At 39.7% G+C, this 20,632-nt stretch overlaps 1 protein-coding gene across 8 annotated transcripts in view; it reads left to right on the forward strand.

Annotated features, from left to right (window-relative positions):
* LOC144694481 (exocyst complex component 6-like) overlaps positions 1-20,632 on the forward strand; it is a 187,181-nt gene that overhangs the window by 58,088 nt on the left and 108,461 nt on the right. For 7 of the 8 annotated variants that reach the window (XR_013579762.1, XR_013579763.1, XM_078564954.1 and 4 more), the window contains exons 7-12: positions 788-943; positions 1,623-1,691; positions 16,505-16,588; positions 16,688-16,734; positions 17,629-17,749; positions 19,757-19,828. Coding sequence is in view for 6 of the 8 variants with exons in the window: in XM_078564954.1 (XP_078421080.1) it covers positions 788-943; positions 1,623-1,691; positions 16,505-16,588; positions 16,688-16,734; positions 17,629-17,749; positions 19,757-19,828 (549 nt within the window). In the remaining 2 variants the exon portion in view is untranslated. The remainder of the gene's footprint in view (positions 1-787; positions 944-1,622; positions 1,692-16,504; positions 16,589-16,687; positions 16,735-17,628; positions 17,750-19,756; positions 19,829-20,632) is intronic. The other variant, XM_078564955.1, reaches the window with a different exon arrangement.

Consider the following 20,632-nt stretch of genomic DNA (forward strand, 5'->3'; position numbering starts at 1 on the left):
CTTTAAATTTGCTCATCTTGTTCAAGAGGTGAAAGAGTTCAGGAAAAACGTTTTCAATGTGTTCTAAAGAAAAATATGTGCAATCCTTCCCAGGAGGGAAGAAGTATAATCCCAGTCAAAATCTAGCTTCATGAAATCCTGGAAAATTGGATTCCCTCTAGTTAGAAGAGAGTTACTCGGATGCATTTTGGGATCTTTTTTAGACATTTTACCACTGACGCATTTGGAGATTGACAAGTGCTAGAATACAATTTAGAAGCTTAATACTCAAGTCATAGTGTACTAGATTTCTGAGTTACATTCAGCAATGGGTTGGCATTCAGATGGGGGAGAATGCTTTTTAATTTTGAGATAAATTTGTTAGCTATGCCGTCGGGATGGAATAGATGCTGATCTCTGCTTCTGAGGAGGAGCTAAGTTTTAAAACAGCTATTCTGGAAAGAGGAGAGTCCTTTTCCTAAAGTAGTTTTTAAGACTCCTGCTTTATCTTGGTAAATGATGTTATGCATTGTAATGTGTTAGTCTAGATTGGCAGAATTGACACTAAGTTAATTCTTTATAAAACTTAGATCAAGATATATGATGCATTATTGCACAATTATATAATCTCTGAATTTTAAGCGTGGGTAACTTAGAATGATCTTTAATGCTGCATAGTGTCAGATCAATAAACACCTTATGTTTAAAAAAAACAGTAAATTATAAATGTTTAACTGAATGAAGTAATTCATCAAAGCAAGTGTGTATTTGGAATATTTTCTATTGGCTTTGTATTAATGGTCCACAGTCTCAACAGCAAAGAACTTTCAATAGTGTTGTCAAGAAGCAAACCAATACCAGCAATGAAAGGAAATTGTTTGTTGCCAATGGTATGGTTCCTGAGCACATGAATGTAGCAACATCGGGACAGATACAAGACGAGGAAGACGAATATGAAGAGGAGGTAATTTTAATCATTGCTTTTTATTTAGACAGTTTATAAATAAAATACATTAATTATGTGACTGAATACACAAAAGCACAATATATATTTGTGATGATCAAAAAGTGCATTTTTTCACTGATTGGTGAAAGTTTCTATTACTTTCAATTCTGTCCTAGACTAAACATTGCAAAGGTATAAAAAGCTCAGCATAAGAAATTGTGATAACTATTCTTCATCAACGAATTCAGTGGGCAACCAGAGCTGTTGGCTGGTCTTAAATACTCTGAATGTATATCTATGATCAAACAGTGGGGTGCATGGTTTTAGCAGGAGTTTATAAAACTATTTTAATTTGTTCTGCCTAGTATGCAAACCTATGGTTTATGTGCTGACCCAAGTAGTGCTCTGGCATAAAGTTAACAAGGTATGATTATCTGAAGGTGGAACATAAGTCTGGAACTTGGGTGGGGAATCTTTCTCATTAGGAGCTAAGCACTGATCTCTCTGGGCATCTTGAAGGTACAATTATGAGGTCTCTCTAGAACATGTATCGAAGTATGCTCAACATTTTTAGAGTCGAAAGTTAAAGTTTGACATGTTAGTTTACATTTGCAGAATAACTGCTAGTGCAGTTAAAGTTTGGTTGATGTTTTAAAGCTTTGGCATACACATACAAAATAATGCACATGTTCTGCAGGTTCTCACTGCCCAGGATCTAGTGGATTTCTCTCCTGTTTACAGATGTCTGCATATATACACCATTTTGGTAAGTGTTTTCCAAATTTCTCAATATTTCTCTTTAAAGTTGGGATTATGCATTTGTACATTATACAGGAAAGGATATTAGTAGTTTTCAATTGTTTCAGTTGAGGTTAAGTACAAGTGGTGGGCACTAATTGAATGGTTACTTGAGCACATATAAAGAGACACTTACTGACACAGGAGAGTGGAGTCAGAGGATATATACCTATAATGTTTCACTCTGAATAAGTCTATTCCAAGTAAACATTGGGTCTGGTTACTTCCTTCACCAACTGCCTATCAAAAGTATAATGGTTATGCTTGCCAAATAAGAATAAGGAGATTTAAAAAGCTGTATAGAAATACTTGTAAATGAAGTGAAGAGCAAAACTGCATTCAGCTTCTGTAGCAAGCAATGTTTTTAAACATAATTGTGAGAAAATTGAGGTAGGGAGATTCTGAATAAAAGGAATACTGAATTCTCTAAATATATCTACAGCAAATTTCATAATATAAGGTACAATTGGATTTGTTTTCCTTTGACTTCAATTTAAATAGTTTAATATGTTTTTGTGTATGGAATGTACTACTTCAACCCAAGAGGCTTCTTTCTGAAATATTTTCATGTCATGATAGAAAATCTTGCATTTGCATGCACTTGTCCACAAAACTTTACTTCCTGTTGTCACACTGTCCAAAGTCTAGGTCTTCCAGTCAGCAGCAATGCTGGGCGCATTGCTAGTGCCCTTGAAGTTTTCTGTGCCCCTATGGCACTGCCCATTTTCATCTGGGACGTCCAATCCTGGCTGAAGCAGAAATAGGCCTTCATGACCTCTCCAGGGTAACTCCAGTGAGTACAAGAGAGTTGAAGGAAGGAGGGGATAATGCCCCCTTTTAATGGCACCAGCTGCCTTACTGAGCCAGGTTTTTAAAGGTCCGTAAGTCTTTGAGTGTGGGTTAGTGAGTGGATGACTGGGTGAGTGAGTAGGTGGGCAGTTGGGTCATGGGAGTCAGGTAAGGTGGCAGTTGGGTTAGGTCAGTGGTGGTATAGAGCAAGTTGACTTCAAGTGGTGATGATTGGGGATGCTAGTTGTGATGCTCAGTTCAATAATGCTGGCTAATGTCTGAGTTAGACCAGGTATTAACAAGCATAACATTTCCTGGCTAAGTATCCAGGTAAGTCCTGCGTATCTGGCCCAAGGCCCTGACAGCTCAGTGTTGGAGACTTTCGCAGAGGGTCCTGGGCAGTGCTAATCAGCCCATGGGAAGTTTAAACTTCCCAGGCAATTACAGCGCATGTGTATGCCAGGACTTCTGCAACTCAGACTTAAGTCCAGATTTTCCTGCTGAGGTCATTGGAAGATTTGGGGCTAAATCTTGTGTCAGTAAGATCTATTATAAGATCATAAGTAGTAGGAGCAGGCCAAACAGCTCCTCTAACCTTCTCCGCCATTCAGTAAGATCATATCTGACCTTTGACCTCAACCCACTTTCCCACTGATCTCCATGTCCATTGATTTCCCCCAGAGTCCAAAAATCTGTCTCATACTTGAAGACTGAGCATCCACAGCCCTGTGGGGTAGAGAATGCCAAAGACGTAGATTCCTCTGAGTGAAGAAATTTCTCCTCATCTTCAATCTTAGTTGATCAATCCCTTAACCTGAGATGCTGCCCCCCTATTCATAGACTCTCCACCCAGGGGAAGTAGCATCTTTGCATCTACCCTGTCAAGCCCTTTAAGAATCTTTTGTGTTTCCATGTGATCATATCTCATTCTTCTAAACCCCAATGAATAAAGGCCCAATCCACTCACCATTGCTTCATAAGGCAACTCTCTGATCCCAGGAATCGATTAAATCAAATCAATTGCTGCCCCGCTTCCAAGGCCTGCCAACTCCAAAAAGCCCTGTATATCCTGACTCTACTTTCTGCCTGTTACCAATTATCTATCCATGCTAATATATTACCCCCAACCCCATGAGTTATTACCTCGTGTAATAACCTTTGTGGCACCTTGTTGAATGCCTTTTGGAAATCCAAATATGCTACATCGACTGGTTCCCCTTTATTTACCTTGTTTGTTAGTGTCCCCTTATAAATACCTTTTATGGAAAAGTCCTATGTAAACTGTTTCCTGTTAATAATTACTGGCTCTGGTGCCATGTGGTGCTGTGTTATTGTTTTCTCACAAGATACTTGAAATTTCTTCTGAAAATTTAACAGCTGCCAATATTTCTCAGTTAATGAAGCTGCTAATTAAATTAAATTTTAAAAGCTCAAACTGACATGATTGGCAAGACCCTGTAACATAATTAAATTTATCCATTGAACAAACTTCTGTGCCTTTTAATACCTTCAGAAAAGTTTTCACTTGCAGGTGAATTGTTGTCATAGAGTCATTAATGGCACAGAAGGAGGCCATTTGGACGCCAGTCTGTGAATATTGGTGTACCCAAATTCCCAGGGTAGTTAAGCTGCTGGAATATTATTCTTTGGTTTCTCCCTAGTTGAGTTTTTCAGAATTAGTTTAGAGTTGAAGACCAAATTTCAAACATTTATTGAGATGAAGTAAAACAGTGTGTGCGCGCACACGTGTTGGAGAAAAACAGATTGTGGATTGTAGACTTGTTCTAGCATTGTTAATTAGTTCATGAGGTGCTTTGCACTATCAGTATGTGTCTTTCCTCATAATTTAAGTTAGCATTCAATAGTGGGATTTTGAAGAAAGCAATCTGTAGTCTACTGACATTTAGAAATGTTAATGTTCAAATTGCGAGTGTGGCCAGTGTGTGCCATTGCAATATGATTGATGACTAACTGCCCTCTGAAATGGTCTAGCAAGCCACGCAATTATATCAAACGACTACAGATAAGTCAAATACGAAGTAAACATAACAGACCATCCAATATCAATCTAGACATCAGATACGATAAAGACACACCACCAGATACAACAAAGGCACACCCTGGCCAGTTGATTCTGCAAAGTCCTCCTCGCTAACATTTGGGGATATAATAAAACTGGGAGAGCTGTCCTAGAGACTAGCCAAGTCATAGTTGTACTTAGGGTCATAGAGATTTCTCCATCACAAGCCTTTGATATTTCTTATCCCACCAGCAGGTTAGATTCAGCAGAGCTGGCAGCGCAGTGGTTTACAAATGGGTGGGAGTGATCCTGGAAGTCTTCACCATGACTTTGGACCCCATGAAGCCTTTTGGCCTCAGGTCAAACAATGGTAAGGAAGCTTCCTGCTGATTACTACTTACTGCCCTCCCTCAAAGGATGAGTCAGTATTCCTCCATGTTGAACCTCACTTGGAAGAGGCATTGAGGGTAGCAAGCGCAAAGAATGCACTCTGGGTGGAGGACTTCAGTGTGCACCACCAAGTGGCTCAATAGCCCCGCCGCTTACTGAGCTGGCCGAAGTCCTGAAGGACATATCTGCCACACTTATTTTGCAAAGGTAGCAAGAGAACCAACTCCAGGGAAAGACTATTGACCTTGTCATCACCAATCTATCTGTCACAGATGCATCTGTCCATACCAGTAGTGGTAAAAGTGACCAACACACAGTCCTTGTGAAGATGACCCCCACCTTCACGTTGAGGAAACTCTCTCTATTGTGTTGTGTGGTGCTACCGCCATGCTAAATGGAACATTTGTACCACACAGTACCAGACAATGACTGTCTCCAACAAGAGAGAATCTAGCCATCTCCACTTGATATTCAACAGCATCACCATTGCTCAATCCCCTACCATCAACACTCTAGGGGGTTACCATTGGCCAGAAACTTAACTGGACCAGCCACACACACACAATGGGACTGCAATAGAAGGTCAGAGCCTGGTAATTCTGCAGTGAGTAACCCATCTCCTGTCTCCCTGAAGCCTTTCTACCATCCCCAAGGAGAGTGATGGGTTACTCCCCACTTTCCTCAATGAATGCAGCTCCAGCAATACTCGAGAGGCTTGACAAAGCGGCCTACTTGATTGGCATCCCATCCACCATCTTAAACATTCACTCAGTCCACCACTAGTGTACAATGGCAACAGTATGTACCATCTTATGGAGCTAAAGGCTGACACATCCCCTGGACCTGATGCCTGCATCTTTTGGTCTCAAAAGAAGTGGCTGCAGAGCCAGACAGAGCGTACAGTGTGATCTTCCAAAACTTTCTAGCTTCTGGAAGAGCCCCAGCAGAATTGGAAATCCACAAAGCAGGAAACTATAGGCCAATTAGCCGAACATCAGTCATTGGAAAATTGCTGGACTCCATTATTAAGAAACTAGTAACAGGACGTTTTAGAAATTCATAATACAATCAAGCAGAGTCAACATGGTTTAAATAAGGGGAAGTGTTTGCCAAGTGTATTAGAGTTTTTTGAGGATGTAACAAGCAAAATGGATAAAGGGGAATCAGTAGGTGTAGTGTATTTGGATTTTCAAAAGGCATTCGATAAGGTGCCACTTAAAGATTACAGCCCAATATAAAAGCTCGTGATATGGGGGGTAATATATTAGCATGGATAGAGGACTGGCTAACTAACTGAATATAGAGTCTGGATAAATGAGTCATGTACAGGTTGTCAAACTGTAATTAGTGGAGTGCCACAAGAATCAGTGCTGAGGCCTCAACTATTTACAGTTCATATTAATGACTTGGTTAAAGGGACCAATTGTACTGTAGCTAAATTTTCTGATAATGCATAGATGGGCGGGAAAGCAAGTTGTAAAGCGGACACAGTTTGCAAAGGGATAGGTTAAGTGAGCACACAAACATTTGGCAGATAAAATATAACGTGGGAAAATGTGAGGTTGTCCACATTGGTAGGATTATTTAAATAGAGAGCGACTACAGAATGCTGTGTGGTACAGAGGGATCTGGGGGTCTTTATACATGAAATTCAAGGTTAGCAGACGCATACAGCAAGTAATTTGGAAGGCAAATAAAATGTCGGCCTTTATTGCAAGGGGGCCGGATTATCTAACCTGGCATGTCAGTCATATGTTTAAACTTGTGATGAAATGGAAAAAAATGTCTATCTGATTGAAAATGAATTTCCACTGATCAGAAGCATTCAGGTGCTCTACAAATATTGGGCTTGTGTTGAATAATTTTTTTTTCTTGCTTGTTACCTGTTTTTAAAAAAAAAACACAAGCAATGCATAACTTTGAGTTAATTTGGAAGATCCTAGAACAAAGGGAGTTGTTTTTGAGAAGACTAATTCAGGATTGATATGTGGCGTCCCAATTGACAGCCTGGAGAAGCTTTGTCCAAACTTTCTTTTCTGTTTCACTAAAGTGATTTAGTTTTAGCATCATGAAACGGTTAATTTGCTGATGTAGGTGTGAAGTAGTGAAGAATACCTTAAGTACAGACACCTGGTCTAGCTGGCGCCTTCTGTTTCTCAGGAAGGTGAACCCTTAAAATAAGATGTTGTGAATGGAATCGGCTAAGTACTTCTACTTTTAATCTCTGAAGAAACTTCAGAGGCTGTCTGTCATCAGCCCTTTTCCATCAAATCTCTCCAGTAACATCTGAAGATACCAGAAGTGCAAGGATAAAACCTGGGACTTTAATAATCAAAAGACTGGCTTAGTACTATCATAAATTCAATTTTGCAGCAGAGTATTTGCCCTCCATTCATTTATTAAAAAGCCATGGTTTGACCATCCTCTTGTAAAAAGAATGAAAGTTGGCTTATAAACTACAGGAAAGGGGGTTCAAGTGCCTTTTAGGAAAAACGCATGCTTTATTAAAAGGATACCTATTAAAGAAATTTCTGACTGTTCCTTGGTGTGCAGGCAGAGAGGGAATGGATACTGCCAGGCAGCCAAGACAGACTAGGCAGGTAGTGCTGGAGTGCATCCAGCTTTCTAACTGGTATTCAGTTCTGGATACTGGTGAGAGTGATGGTCCCTCTGGGGAGTGCAGCCAGAGTCAAGTGCACAGCACCTCGGCTAGCTCAGGTGTATGGGGTGGGCGGGGGAGGAAGATATTTAAAGCATTAGTATTGGGGGATTAGGATCAGACAGATATGAATCCAGGAAGGTACGTTGCCTTCCTGGTTCCAGGGTCAAGGGTATCACCGGCTGCAAAGCACTGAAAAGGGAGGGTTAACAGCTAGCAGAAATGATCCATATCATTGCCAATGAGATTGTCGAAAGAGGGATAAGGTCCTGCATGATAGATTTGAGAGAGCTGTTTGGCAGGAGGGTGGGAACCAGGAAGTCAGTTGAGGAAAAACAATGTATACAAAGAATTGGGAGAGACAGGTTGCACTCGAGTAAGAAATAATAAGGTGGGGTCAGAGTAAGAGAGAATGCAATAAGGTCTAAATTGGGTTTTCAGTGTATGCATGTGAATGCATGAAATGTGCTGCAGGTACAAATAGCCACATTGGCATAAGATGTTATGGAGAAGAGAGACCTGGCTCAAAAAAGGGCAGGACTTGGCACTAAATATTCCTGGATACAAGCTGTTCAGGAAAGAAAGGAGGAAGGGTGGCAGTATTGATTAAGAAAAATATTACAGTGCAGGAGAGAGGATGTCTTGGAGGGGCAAGGACAGAATCTATTTGGTTAGAGCTAAGCAACAAGAGGAACCTTTACACTTCTCGGTGTATTTTATAGGCTACCAACTAGTGGGAAAGATACAGGAGCAAATTTGCACAGAAATTTTAGAATGGTGCAGAAACTACATAGTGATAATGGGGGACTTTAATTACCTAATATAGACTGGGATCATAATTATGCAAAGAGGCAGGCGGGGGGAAGAGTTTCTGAGGTGTGCTCAGGAGAATTTACTAGATCAATATGTATCTGGCTTAATGAGGAAGGAGGCATTGCTGGATTTGGTTATGGGGAATGAGGATCAAGTGTCAGTAGGAGAGCATTTAGGGGACAGTGATCATAGTTAACCTAAACCTTATGGGTACTAGGGAAAAGGACAAGGAGCAATCCAGAGTAAAAATAATTATTTGGGGAGGGCCAATTTTAATGGGGCAAGAACAGACCTGGCCCAAATAAATTGGAATCAAAGATTGGCAGGCAAAATGGAACAATGCGCTGGCTTTAAAGAGGAGAGTTCATGTACAGTCAAGGTACATTTCCATGAGGGGGGAAAGGTAGGACAAACAAAACCAGAGCTCCCAGGGTGACGATAGAGAGCGAGATGAAGCAGAAAAAGAGTGCACACATGACAGAGTCAGGTTGATATTACAGGTGAGAACCAGCTTGAACATAGCTCAGAGCAGAAGTGAAAAATGAAATAAGAGCAGCATAGGGAGTGTGGGACTGGTTAAAGACCAAAAGGAAATTTATGCATGGAGGCAGAGGGCGTGGCTGAGGTACTAAATGATGACATTGCATCCATCGTTACCAAGAAAGAAGATGCTGCCAAAGCCATAGCGAAATAGGTATTTGGGACACTGCATGGGCTAAAAATTGATAAGAGGAGGCATTAGAAAGGCTGGCTGTATTTAAAAGTTGATAAGTCACCAGGACCAGATGAGAAGGTATCTGATGATACTGGGAGAAGCAAGGGTGGAAACTGTGAAAGCACTGGCCAGAAACTCCCAATCTTTCTCGGGTACAGGAGTGGTGCCAGATGACTGGAGAATTGCAAATGTTACACCCTTATTCAAAAAGGATAAGTTCAGCAACTACAGGCCAGCCAGTTTAACCTCGAAGGTGGAAAGCTTTTAAAAGCGGTAATCCAGGACAAAATTAACAGTCACTTGGACATGTGTGGATTAATTAAGGAAAACCAGCACGGATTTGTAAAAGGCAAACTGTGTTTAAATTGATTTGATTGAGTATTTTGAGGAGATAACAGAGAGTTGACAGGAATGCATTTGATGTAATGTACATGGACTTCCAAAAAGCCTTTGATAAAGTGCTATATAACAGGCTTGTCAACAAAGTTGAAGATCGTGGAATAAAAAGGGCAGTGAATACAAAGTTGGCTGAGTGAAGAGAAACAGAGCAGTGGTGAATGCTTGATTTTCAGCTTGGAAGATAGTATATATTAGCATCCCCCAAAGGTCGGTATTAAGACCATTACTTTTCTTGATCTATATTAATGACCTACACTTAGATGACAAAAAGTTGGAAATAATGTGAACTGTGAGGAAGGTTGTTACAGATTTAAGAGACATAAACAGGCTGGAATGGGCAGACCCATGGCAGATGTAATTTAAAGCAGAGCAGTGTGAAGTGATACATTCTGGTAGGAAGAATGAGAAGGGGCAATATAAAATAAAGGATACAATTCTAAAGGGGGTTCAGGGGCAGACAGACCTGCAAATAAATGTGCAAAAATTGTTGAAGGTGGCAGGGCAGGTTAAGAATGTGTTTAATAAAGCATACAAAATGTTGGGCTTTATGAATAGTGTACAAAAGCAAGGAAGAACCTTTATAAAACACTCGTTTGATCTCAACTGAAGTATTGTGTCCAATTTTGGCAACACCCTTTAGGAAAGATGTGAAGACATTAGAGAGGGTGAAAAAAAGATTTATGAGAATGGTTCCAGGGATGAGGGACTTCAGTTACGTGCATAGATTGGAGAAGCTGTGGCTAAAGAGAAGGTTGAGGGGGGATTTGATAGAGGCGCTCAAAATCAGAGGGGCCTGGACAGTATTGATAGGGAGAAACTTCCCACTGGTGGAAAGGTTGTGAACCAAGGACACCGATTTTAAGGTGAATGGTGAAAGAACCAAAGGCAGTAACCCATTCCCCCTTTGCCTGCACACCAGGAAGAGTCAGAAATTTTCTTAAAAGTTGTCCTTTTAATAAAGCGTGCGTTTTGCCTAAAAGGAAATTTTTTTTTACACACAGCGAGTGGTTAGTATCTGGAATGCACTGCCTGAGAGTGTGGAGGAGGCAAATTCAGTTATGGCTTTCAAAAAGGTATTAGATAATTAACTGAAGAGAGAATATTTGTCGGGCTACAGTGAAAAAGCAGGGGCCTTGGTTTAGCTGAGTTGCTACCTCCTGTGCTCTAACCAATCAGAGATCACGGTAAAGGTGTTCCCTTGCAATATTCAGTGAGCTTATCAGCAGCATGAGGTGTTCACTGTTCTCCCTGAACATGCTATCTTCCAGACTCTTTTACCCATAAAATAATGCTTTACTTCATAGGAAGCACTGGTTTGCTTACGGAGACAGTACTTGTCACAAGGCATGAGAAAAAAGCACCAGAATATTAATGTGACCTGCCAAAAGTTTCAGTTTGCAAAAATACCTTCAGGGATGAGAATTTTCTGCCATTCCAAATATGTCTCCAATGGCCATCTCCTCTGTAGCCCAAATAGGGCTAACAATTGAAAGTCCAAGTGTCAGTAGAATGGGGAAGTAATGCAGAGCTATGATTGGAGGATTGGCAAGCATGGGAAAGACCAAAATTGAGAGGAGCTGCTCCTCCAATTACAGATTCTTGCTGCTTTTCCAGTGACAGAATCTATGATTGGAGGAGCAGTAAGGACAGGAACCTATGATTGGAGGAGTTGGAACAGTTATTCTGGCTGGTCCTGCTGCTGCCATGCAGGAGACTGATTGCTTCAATAAGATGCTTGACGACCAGTTCAACATCTTCCGTAACATTGAAGATAAGCATTTGAGTAAGAGAAAAGAAGTGGCCCGAAATCCAGAGTGGGGGCTGGGAGCGAGACTTCTGGCAGCTCCTCCGCCACTGCTGCCTCCAACACTGCCAAAGCCAGGAGGAGAGAGCCTTAAGGTTCCTGCCAGTAATGAGTTTGGGAGCAGGCCCGGGGGAGCTCTTTGTACTGAGAATGTCTTCATGGGTAGCAGCCAATGGAGAGAAGGTCTGTTTCGCCCGGCCGTGGCTGTGCAGTATTGGGTAGGGGAAGGGTTATAAAAATCCTAGTTAATGTTTAAGATAACACCTGGTGGTGACTGTGTGCTTGGCTTCTCTCTGCTTCCCACTGCAAAGCCCAGCCTGTGGACAGGAGCAGGCAGGCAGGAAACTGGTAAGTGAAACTTTGTTCTGTTTTCAAAGGTATCTTGGTTGTATCAACGTGGAGTGCAAATGTAGCTCAGGGTTTAATTTCTATAGAAAACTATTTTCTATATGTAAAATGCAGCAATCAGCAAAAGAGAGGGGTGGGGGTCTGTATCGGGTTGGGGTGGGCATCTGTACCAGACTGGCCGTTGCTCTGGATGCGCAAGGTTCTCTGTGTTAGAGAGTAGGAACCTGGCCTGGGTTTATCATGGCAACACCTGGGGACCCTGTACACTCATCTTTTGAGCACAGGACTAATGTTGGCCTAGTGATATTTAAAATTGTAAGTGAGGGATGATGTACTGTTGGAGAATACCTCATTCCCACAGTGCATTAAACTGACACTTGAATGTGTTGATTCTTAGACGGAGCATAGTTACACTGAATCAGTCAAGATCAGTCAGTTCAGCAGAAATAAGAAATTGAACCTGGGATCTTCCTGACTTGTGTGGATAAGGCTGCTAGGCCTTCAGGATCTTGACTACTACTTTTAAGTGCAGTAAAGCCCTGCAGTTCGCAGGGGGTTCCGTTCCCGTGAAATCACGTACAGCGAGCATGCTTTATAATGGGAGTGAATCAGATAGGTTCTGACCATCGCAAAATTGCTTGCCTGCTGCACTTCTGAGCTTTGCTGTTCCAGATGTGGAAATCTGTCCAACTCTTTACCTATCTCTCCTGAGCAGTGACATCCCTCAAATTCACAACCCCACAAAGCCAAAGTAAAAAAAAAAAGTGTGTCCTTGAATTCAGTCATCATAAACAAAAACCCTATCACCACAACATGCAATTAGTCTCAACTTTACCCAGCATGTAGTTGTTCCGAGGTGCTAGCATGTAGTTTAGCAGCTTGGCTTTGAGCTTATTCACACTTCATAAAGAAGCTTGATGAAAGGTAAACCTTTCACCCAAACAAATCTGTGTTTCTGTTTCAAAAAATTAAAACCTGCAAATCATTAATCTATGAAGTAGTTCACCAGCTGATTTCACCGCCCCCCCCCCCCCCCCCCCCCCCAGCCACTCAATCAATATAGTATTGTGTTTTCAAATTCTTCCACTGACCATATCAATATAGTATTGTGTTTTCAAATTCTTCCACTGACCATCTAGGAAGTCAAACCCTTACTTTTAGGCTCTTTCCCTCATTTGCACTCCTGTGAAGATGATAAACAGGTATGAACTTCAATATAAATCTTCCCAATTTCTGAAGGTCTTTTGGGACCAATACTGCGAATGGGCCAAAATTTGGGCCACGATATGCGACCAGGTGTACAAACCCTTTCACGCAGGTAAATGAATTTGCGAAAGAGATTGTGAATGGCAGGCATTTACTGTAAATAAATCTGTAGAGGTGGTGGGTGGGGAGGCAATGACACATGAGATGGGAAATGATCAACCATTCAGAGTTTCATTTGGTCTGTTACTTACTTGCATAAACTGCTTCTTATACCTGTCTGGTTTCTATTTCATTGCATCAAGTAGTTGGAATTTGAGCTGAATTTGATCTTAGTTTATTTTTGGACATTGGGAAATGCATTTAGAATCCAAGTTTGAGAGAAAATACCAAGGAACTAAGGATGAATGGTTTCCTGAACTCCTCATGTTAACTGCTTTGAATGACTGGCACTGAATCACCTTGTCGCCTTCAGTGATGAACAGAAATTTTTCAGATGGCAACCTTAGCTCTTGGGTGGTGACGCTTGCCCCTTACTGAATGAAGCTTCTCTGCCTATGATGTGCATGACACAGCAAGGTCATGTTTTGTTGTTAGTATGGACTTCATCCTGTATTATATGTACTACCTGCATGAAAAGTTGAAATGTTGAGGTCAGTTTGGTGAATTTTGGATTCTTATTTTGTTTGGCTCTGACTATATTTTGTGATGTATGTTATTTGTCAATGCCATTTTCATACAGCTATTGCAACATAAAATCTTTAGACATGTAGTGACTGACGAACAAGGTTTTACCACCCATAACCTGCCTTCAAAATTATAACCTACAATACTTTGTGTTTTGCATGTATGGCTGTCACAACACACTATGTCAATTATATTTCCAAATCCCAAACTATTAGTTTTTTTTATAAAAATGCAAATATTTTGCTTAATGGGAAGCAGTTCTTTGGCTTTTTAAAACATAAGTACATCTAAAATGGCCGTACTGCACTTACTTTTATTAGTTGAAAAGCCTATTATCCCTGCACCATTAATACCAGGTTCTTAAAGAATTAAGTAATAGGCTAAAACAGCTCTGACCTGGCAGTAACCTCCACAGTAAAATCAAAACATATAATGCTAAGCTGCTTTGTTCAGCTAGCAATAAAACTGTGTTGCATTCATGGAAAGGATGACTAAGAGTACTTTACAACAAATAGTTTCAAGCAGACAGATGGTTTCTACAAGAGTGCTTCTCTTAGTCAATGATCAAATACCTCAAGCACCTCAGTCCAATAAACCGATATACCAAGGCATTCCATGTAATCCATTTCATGATTCCGATTTGCTTAGACTTTGTTTATGAATTAGCATTCATTTGAGCTAAGCACTTCAAAAATGCATATATCAGGAAGATTTCAGGATTGATCTGCAATCCTTTCTAGATTGGTTGATCTCAGTCAGGGTAAAGGTAAAGGGCACTGCAATTAGTCTTGGTACCCTGGTCTTAGATAGCAAAAGTTGGTTCTGACTGCTATCAGAGGATCTGTTGGCAGTGGGAAACTTTGAGATTGCTATGACCGCTAGCCATTAAAAGATGGTTATGGTTCAAACTGTATTCTTTACTTCAAGGTAAAATGGAGTAATTTAGTGAGGGGGAATGTGATCTCCTATTAGCTGTGCCTAGAAACAGGCCCAGGTGACCGGGTTGTCATAGGGACAGGGGCCGAGGTGGAGCTCTGTTGAAAGAGAGGCATGTTTTAACATTGGACACACAGGACGGGGAGGCTGTTCTTGCTGCTTGCAGTCAGATCGAAAACGGGTGCTATTGAGTTAATCACTAAACGAAGTTTAAGTTACCTGGAGAGACCAGAGAAACCAGGTTTACTCTCCTTGTAAGAGAGGAGACTAAAGGGAGATTTGATACAAATGTATCAGAAATGGGTTGGTAACGCTTTGAAATTAATAAGAGATGACTTAGTGCACCAATCCCAGCAATGATGTGGACCATAACCATCTTCCCAGAAGCCTACCGCTAACCAACTTGAGCAACCGCTTGAGGTGGTAGGCCGTATTTGAGATCCTATGACATACACAGGATCCTAATAAGTGTGTTATGACTCAACTAGGCTGAGTATTTAAAACTTGCACTCTACAGATTTTCAGCTGACAGTCCAATGCTATTCACTCAGGAGAGCTATTACCAGTGAGAGAACATAGGAATAAGAACAGATCATTTAACCCTTCAAGCCTGTTCTTCCATTCCTGCCATTCATTGAGATCATGACTGACCTGAAACCTAACCCTATATGGATAACAATCTGTCAAGTTCAGAGTTAAAATTGGCAGTTGATCTAGCATCAATTGCCATTTGCAGGAGAAAGTTCCGAACTTCTACCACCCTTAATATTTAGAAATGTTTCCTAATTTTACTCCTGTAAGGTCTGGCTCTAACTTCAACTATGCTCCTTAGCCCTGGATCTCTCCAAGGCCAATATATCCTTCCTAAGGTGTGGCACCCAGCACTCAGTCTCCCAGATGTGGTCTAACGAGGACCTTATATAGTTGAATCATGACCTCTCACCCCTGTATTCTAGCCTTTTAAATATAAATTCCATTCCATTAGCCATTTTTATTATTTTCTGTACCTGTTCAAGATATTTTAATGATCAATCTACCTGGACCCTCAAGTCTTTTTGAACAGCCACTGTTTCTACATTTTCACCATGTAGAAATACCCTGTTCTATCCTTTTTAGGTCTAAAGTGGATGGCCTTACATTTGGCAACATTGGGAATAATTGTGGCAAATAAATTTCAATCACTTAAAATTGCAGAGATATTAATAGATTATGCTTCCATCTGCTTATAATGCCGCTTTTCTTTGTGCTATTGGAAAATTGGATGTGTTTTTTTTTGAGCATCATCAAAGTCATTAATGAATACAGTGAATAGCTGAGGCCCCAAAATAGATCCTTGAGGGACACCACCACTCAGATCCTGCCAATTAGAGCACCTGCCCAACTTCCCTACTCTATCTCCTACCATTCAGCCAATTTCCTAACCAGTTCAATAATTTGCCCGCGATTCCAAGAATTTCAACTTTTAGTTACAAGTCTCTTATGAGGAACTTTACCAAGCACCCTCTGAAAGTCCATATTACTAACAATTATAAACATTCTCCTTTCCACTACTTTAGCCAAGTCATCAAAAAATTCAATCAGGTTCAATGTTGAAAACAGATACATCATTGAACTGAAATGCTCAAACCCAGTGGCATTACTGGTGTAATAAACATACTGGCAAAATATGAACACAGTATTGTTTGCAGAAATATGGGAGAACTTCACTAAATTCAGTTTTAGTAGACTTGAGTTTGGTGTAATGAGGTTCTAATGTTCTAGACAATTTATTAGGCTATTCACTTGGCCTAATATACTAGGCAACCTGCAGAGAAATGTTTTTTAAAAATTGTAATTTTTAACTGGAAGCAATCCCAACATTTTATTGGTGCCTTTTTTCACAAAAGCTAACAACAGATTAATGGAAAAATGTTCTTAATTTAACAATAGAAACTATTGTAGATAAAGATAGTGAAACTTTCTTTCTTGTTTTGAAATGGTTTGAACTGTTTTGAATTTCCAATATGTTTTTGCTATAGGGTGATCGAGAAACCTTCGAGAACTATTACAGAAAACAACGAAGGAAGCAAGCAGGATTGGTATTGCAGCCACAGTCAAGCATGGTATTGTTCACAATGATTGTTAAGAGTTGCATGTTATCATGTGGTTGATATCTTTATGATCACCTATTAAATTTCTTTTTTCTCCCCCTTTCATACAAGCATGAAACTGTTGAAGGCTACAGAAAATATTTTAACCAGATTGTTGGGTAAGTCCTTGTGTTCTGTTGAAGGCTTAGCAGCACGCTTTTGTTGGGGAAGAGTGTCTCAAAAAGTGGTGATGTTTTGCAGTTTGTGTGCGTGCTTGTTCTAAAGTTGATTAAAAGCTGCTGTTGCAAGCACACCTCAGTTTAACAAGGGTCATTTTTACAGTAAAGGCGGAAGCTGGTGTAGCAGAACTGCTCAGTGGTAGCACTCTCACCTTTTCAGTTATACACTCAATTCCCATACCAGAAGCTTGATTCCATAGAGCAGGCTGACACTTCAGAGCACTACTGAGGGAGTGTGTCGTGATGGAGGTGCGTCTTTTGAGCAATATGTTAAACCAAGGCCCTAATCTGTCAGTTGGATGTAAAAGATTCCATGATACTGTTGAAGAGTAGAAGAGTTCTCCCCGTTGTACTGCCCAATATTTATCCCTGAATCAACATCCCTGAAACAGACCATCTGATCATTATCTTGTTGCTGTTTATGGGACCTTGCTGTGCACAAATTGGATAAGGCATTTCCCTAAATTCTAATGGTGCCTACCTTCAAAAAGTACTTCATTGCCTGTAAAGTGCTTTGGAACTCCCAAGGTCATGAAAGGCACTATATTAAGGCATATTTTATCATCTTGCTTTCTTTACAAATGCTGCATATGTAGAACATTTTCTGCGTGCTAATAGGCTCACATGCAAATAGAGACCATTCTTAAAGCAATTTTTCAATAAGACTGAACTAACCTCCAATAATCTACTTAAATACTGTCATGTTTATAAATTACATAAAATATACAAGTATAAAACTACATAGAAAAAGTTTACACATTGCAAATGTGCAGTTTTTACTTCTGTAGTGTGGTACTGTGCTTTTTAATATTTAAATTTGTTTTTCAATTTTAGATTTTTTGTGGTGGAAGATCACATATTACATGCAACACAAGGGTTGGTGACCAGAGCATTTACTGATGAGCTGTGGAACATGGCACTTTCAAAAATTATTGCTGTCTTAAGAACCCATTCAGTAAGTTGTCAGATTGCAATTTTTTTTTAACATTTATGAACAAAATAAGCACTTTTGCATTATGTCAGTGTAGAAGGAGAGGCATGCAAGTTGAGGTACTGACCTTCTCACTTGTTTCGTTTGTGATGGTGCACCAAATTCAGATCTGTTGGATATTTTTCAATGTAGACTTGAACGTATCAGTGATTTTCATAGCTGCATATGTACAAAGCCTCTGCAGAAAGGCAGTTTATCTGAAGATTTTAAATCCATTTGACGAAAATAAGCCAACATGTGTCTAAGATGAAATTTGGGGGTTCCGTACATTGAAGTGGAACATTTAAACATGGGTTTAGTTGTATCTGGAAATTATGTGGAAGGGGTTTGTGTGTGTCATACATGCTTGTGCCATGATGCAAGTGAAAAAATTTAAAGGACTTGCTTCACGCATTTAGTGAACTGAGCAGGAGAATTCTGACATCACATCATGAGAGCTACAAAAATCTAGATATTTTTGCCGTTGGTAGTCCGGAGGCTGCCTCTTTCATATTTGAGATTGCTGTCAACTATAGGAGGGCTGTGTGTCTGCTATTGATAGCACTCTATCAAGGGACAAGTGCCTCGTGTTCATTGACAGGTATGTGCCAAAGTGATGAATGGTTACACCTCCCTTCTTTGACTTTTTTTTGTAATTAAAAGTTACTTAAATTTGGGAGAAGACCTGCCAAGCTTTTGTTTATCTCAGTAGAATTGGGCTTTGAGCCACAGCCGTAGGCTATTTGCATAATCCTTAAGTGATTTGCAACTGACTAGCCTTCCAAACATGCTTTTAGTCCGGGAGTTTAGGATATGTAGAGTTAATCTGCTGTTATTGTTGCAATCTGTCCTCATTAGTCTCAACTGACCTCTTCATTAGATCAGATTGAATAGTTCAGTATTGAAAGCAGCACCAGGAAATAGTTCCTAATTATCATTCTAAATGCACTATTTTCAAAATACACCCCATGAGTGAGGCAGTGTTTTCCTTATGCACCAAAGTAAGATATTTGCAATACAGTCAGAACGTTATATAGTCCATAAACTATAGAAGTTAACATGAATTGTGTAGTGGCTGATAACTTAAGAATTTTAAATCAAATTAACTGGGTGTTTTACTCGTGTTGTATAAATTGCAATTAAAAATTGCATAGAATTTACAACATAAAAAAACAGGTCATTTGGCCCAACTAGTTTACACTCCACATAACCCACCTCCTACCCTACATCTAACTGTCTTGGTGACTGCAGATTTCACCTATAATCCTAAAATAAAAAACAAATGATGTAAATAGAAGAGACACCTCGATATGCAATTTGGGTGCAAGACCCTTTGGCTGACTACCACGTTGCGCAGAGCATTGTTTGCCTCTGTTCTGGATTTGAATGAAATACCTATGAAGAAAGTACTCAGCTGGAAATTTTTGATGCTGTTGAAACTAGGAAAGTATGAGAAGAAAATCTATAGAATGTATAGAAGTAATGAAGCCCCAATGTATAGAAGTTAGTCACTTCACTGGATGTCGATAATGTAAATTTGAAAATCATTTGAACCTTGAAATGAGTTTATAACCTTTTGTGTAACTGCCATCCATTATTGTGTAGCTCCCATCTGTCTATTTTATTTTTGTATCGATTGCTGAATTTGTGAAATAATCCTATTTTTTTCACACTCTCACCAGTGTCAAGTGACATGGTATTTGTTGACTAACATGCTGCTATTCTTACATGAAGTCATTCACTTCTGGGAATGATTAATCATTGTGATATCGCTGCAGATTTATCAAATAATCATCTATGGTTGATTAAGAAAAAACTGTAGTGATATGATATAGGAATGTATTATCCTGTTAAGTAATTTGCAGATGGTAATTGAGAATAACAGCCTCTAGATATTAAAACGAATATTATTGTATTCCTGTTCTCTGTGGGAGAACACAGTCATATTTTCTACAGAAAATATTAATGTGCCTTTTAACCTTGTACTTCTAGTCCTATTGCACTGATCCTGACCTTGTTTTGGAGTTGAAGAATCTAATCGTGGTTTATGCTGATACTTTGCAAGTAGGTGTTGGTTCATATAGTAGTTGTCTACATCTAATGTCTTAAATTGTATTGTAATCAAAATCTGAAAATATTATGGTAAATAAATCAAGAAGTTTTGAAGGAAAAGGTCTCAAGCCTGTAGACTTAGGAGGGTGTAAACACAAAATAAGTGAGGTGTTTCCCAGTTTTAATGTTAAAGAATGTCAGATTAAGTGGCATTCCGCTAAGTCTTGTTTTCAAAACCATGACAGTGGAGGAAGTGCCTACAGGCTCTCCTATTTGAAGCTTAGTAGGAATGGGAGTAATGATCAGCAATAACCATCATACTATTGATAAAATAGAGACAAGGAAGACTGCAGTGAAAAGAGACAAAAAAGATGTTGGGGCTAGAGGTGAAAATACAGCCAGAAAGGGGGTGGGAAGTTAGTGGAGCTTATTAAGCAACGCATTTATCTTGTAACCTGTCCAGGAGTGGGAGAGATGTTTTAAGACCATCCAAGATATGAAATAATATTCAAATCTTGGGAGGAATTAAACAATCTATGTATAAATACTGCTTTGTTTTTATGGGCGTGCTGGTAAAGATGTCGGAACTGTTTGCTTTCCATTGTTTGATTGTACTTGGAAAGACTTTTAATGTTGGGTGTGTACAATTGAGCTAAAATGGTCTTGGCCTTCACGTTTTTTCTCAATAATAATTATTATTAAGTTAATTAAACTGATCAAATTTAGTCTGCCTGTGGAACATAGAATCTGGGACCGAATGATACATCAGTTTTAGTGTTGGGGAATAAAATAATTCCAGCTTTCTAGATGGCTGAA

This window comes from Cetorhinus maximus, chromosome 20 (assembly GCF_964194155.1).
Source record: "Cetorhinus maximus chromosome 20, sCetMax3.hap1.1, whole genome shotgun sequence".
In the NCBI taxonomy this organism is placed as follows: Eukaryota; Metazoa; Chordata; class Chondrichthyes; order Lamniformes; family Cetorhinidae; genus Cetorhinus; species Cetorhinus maximus.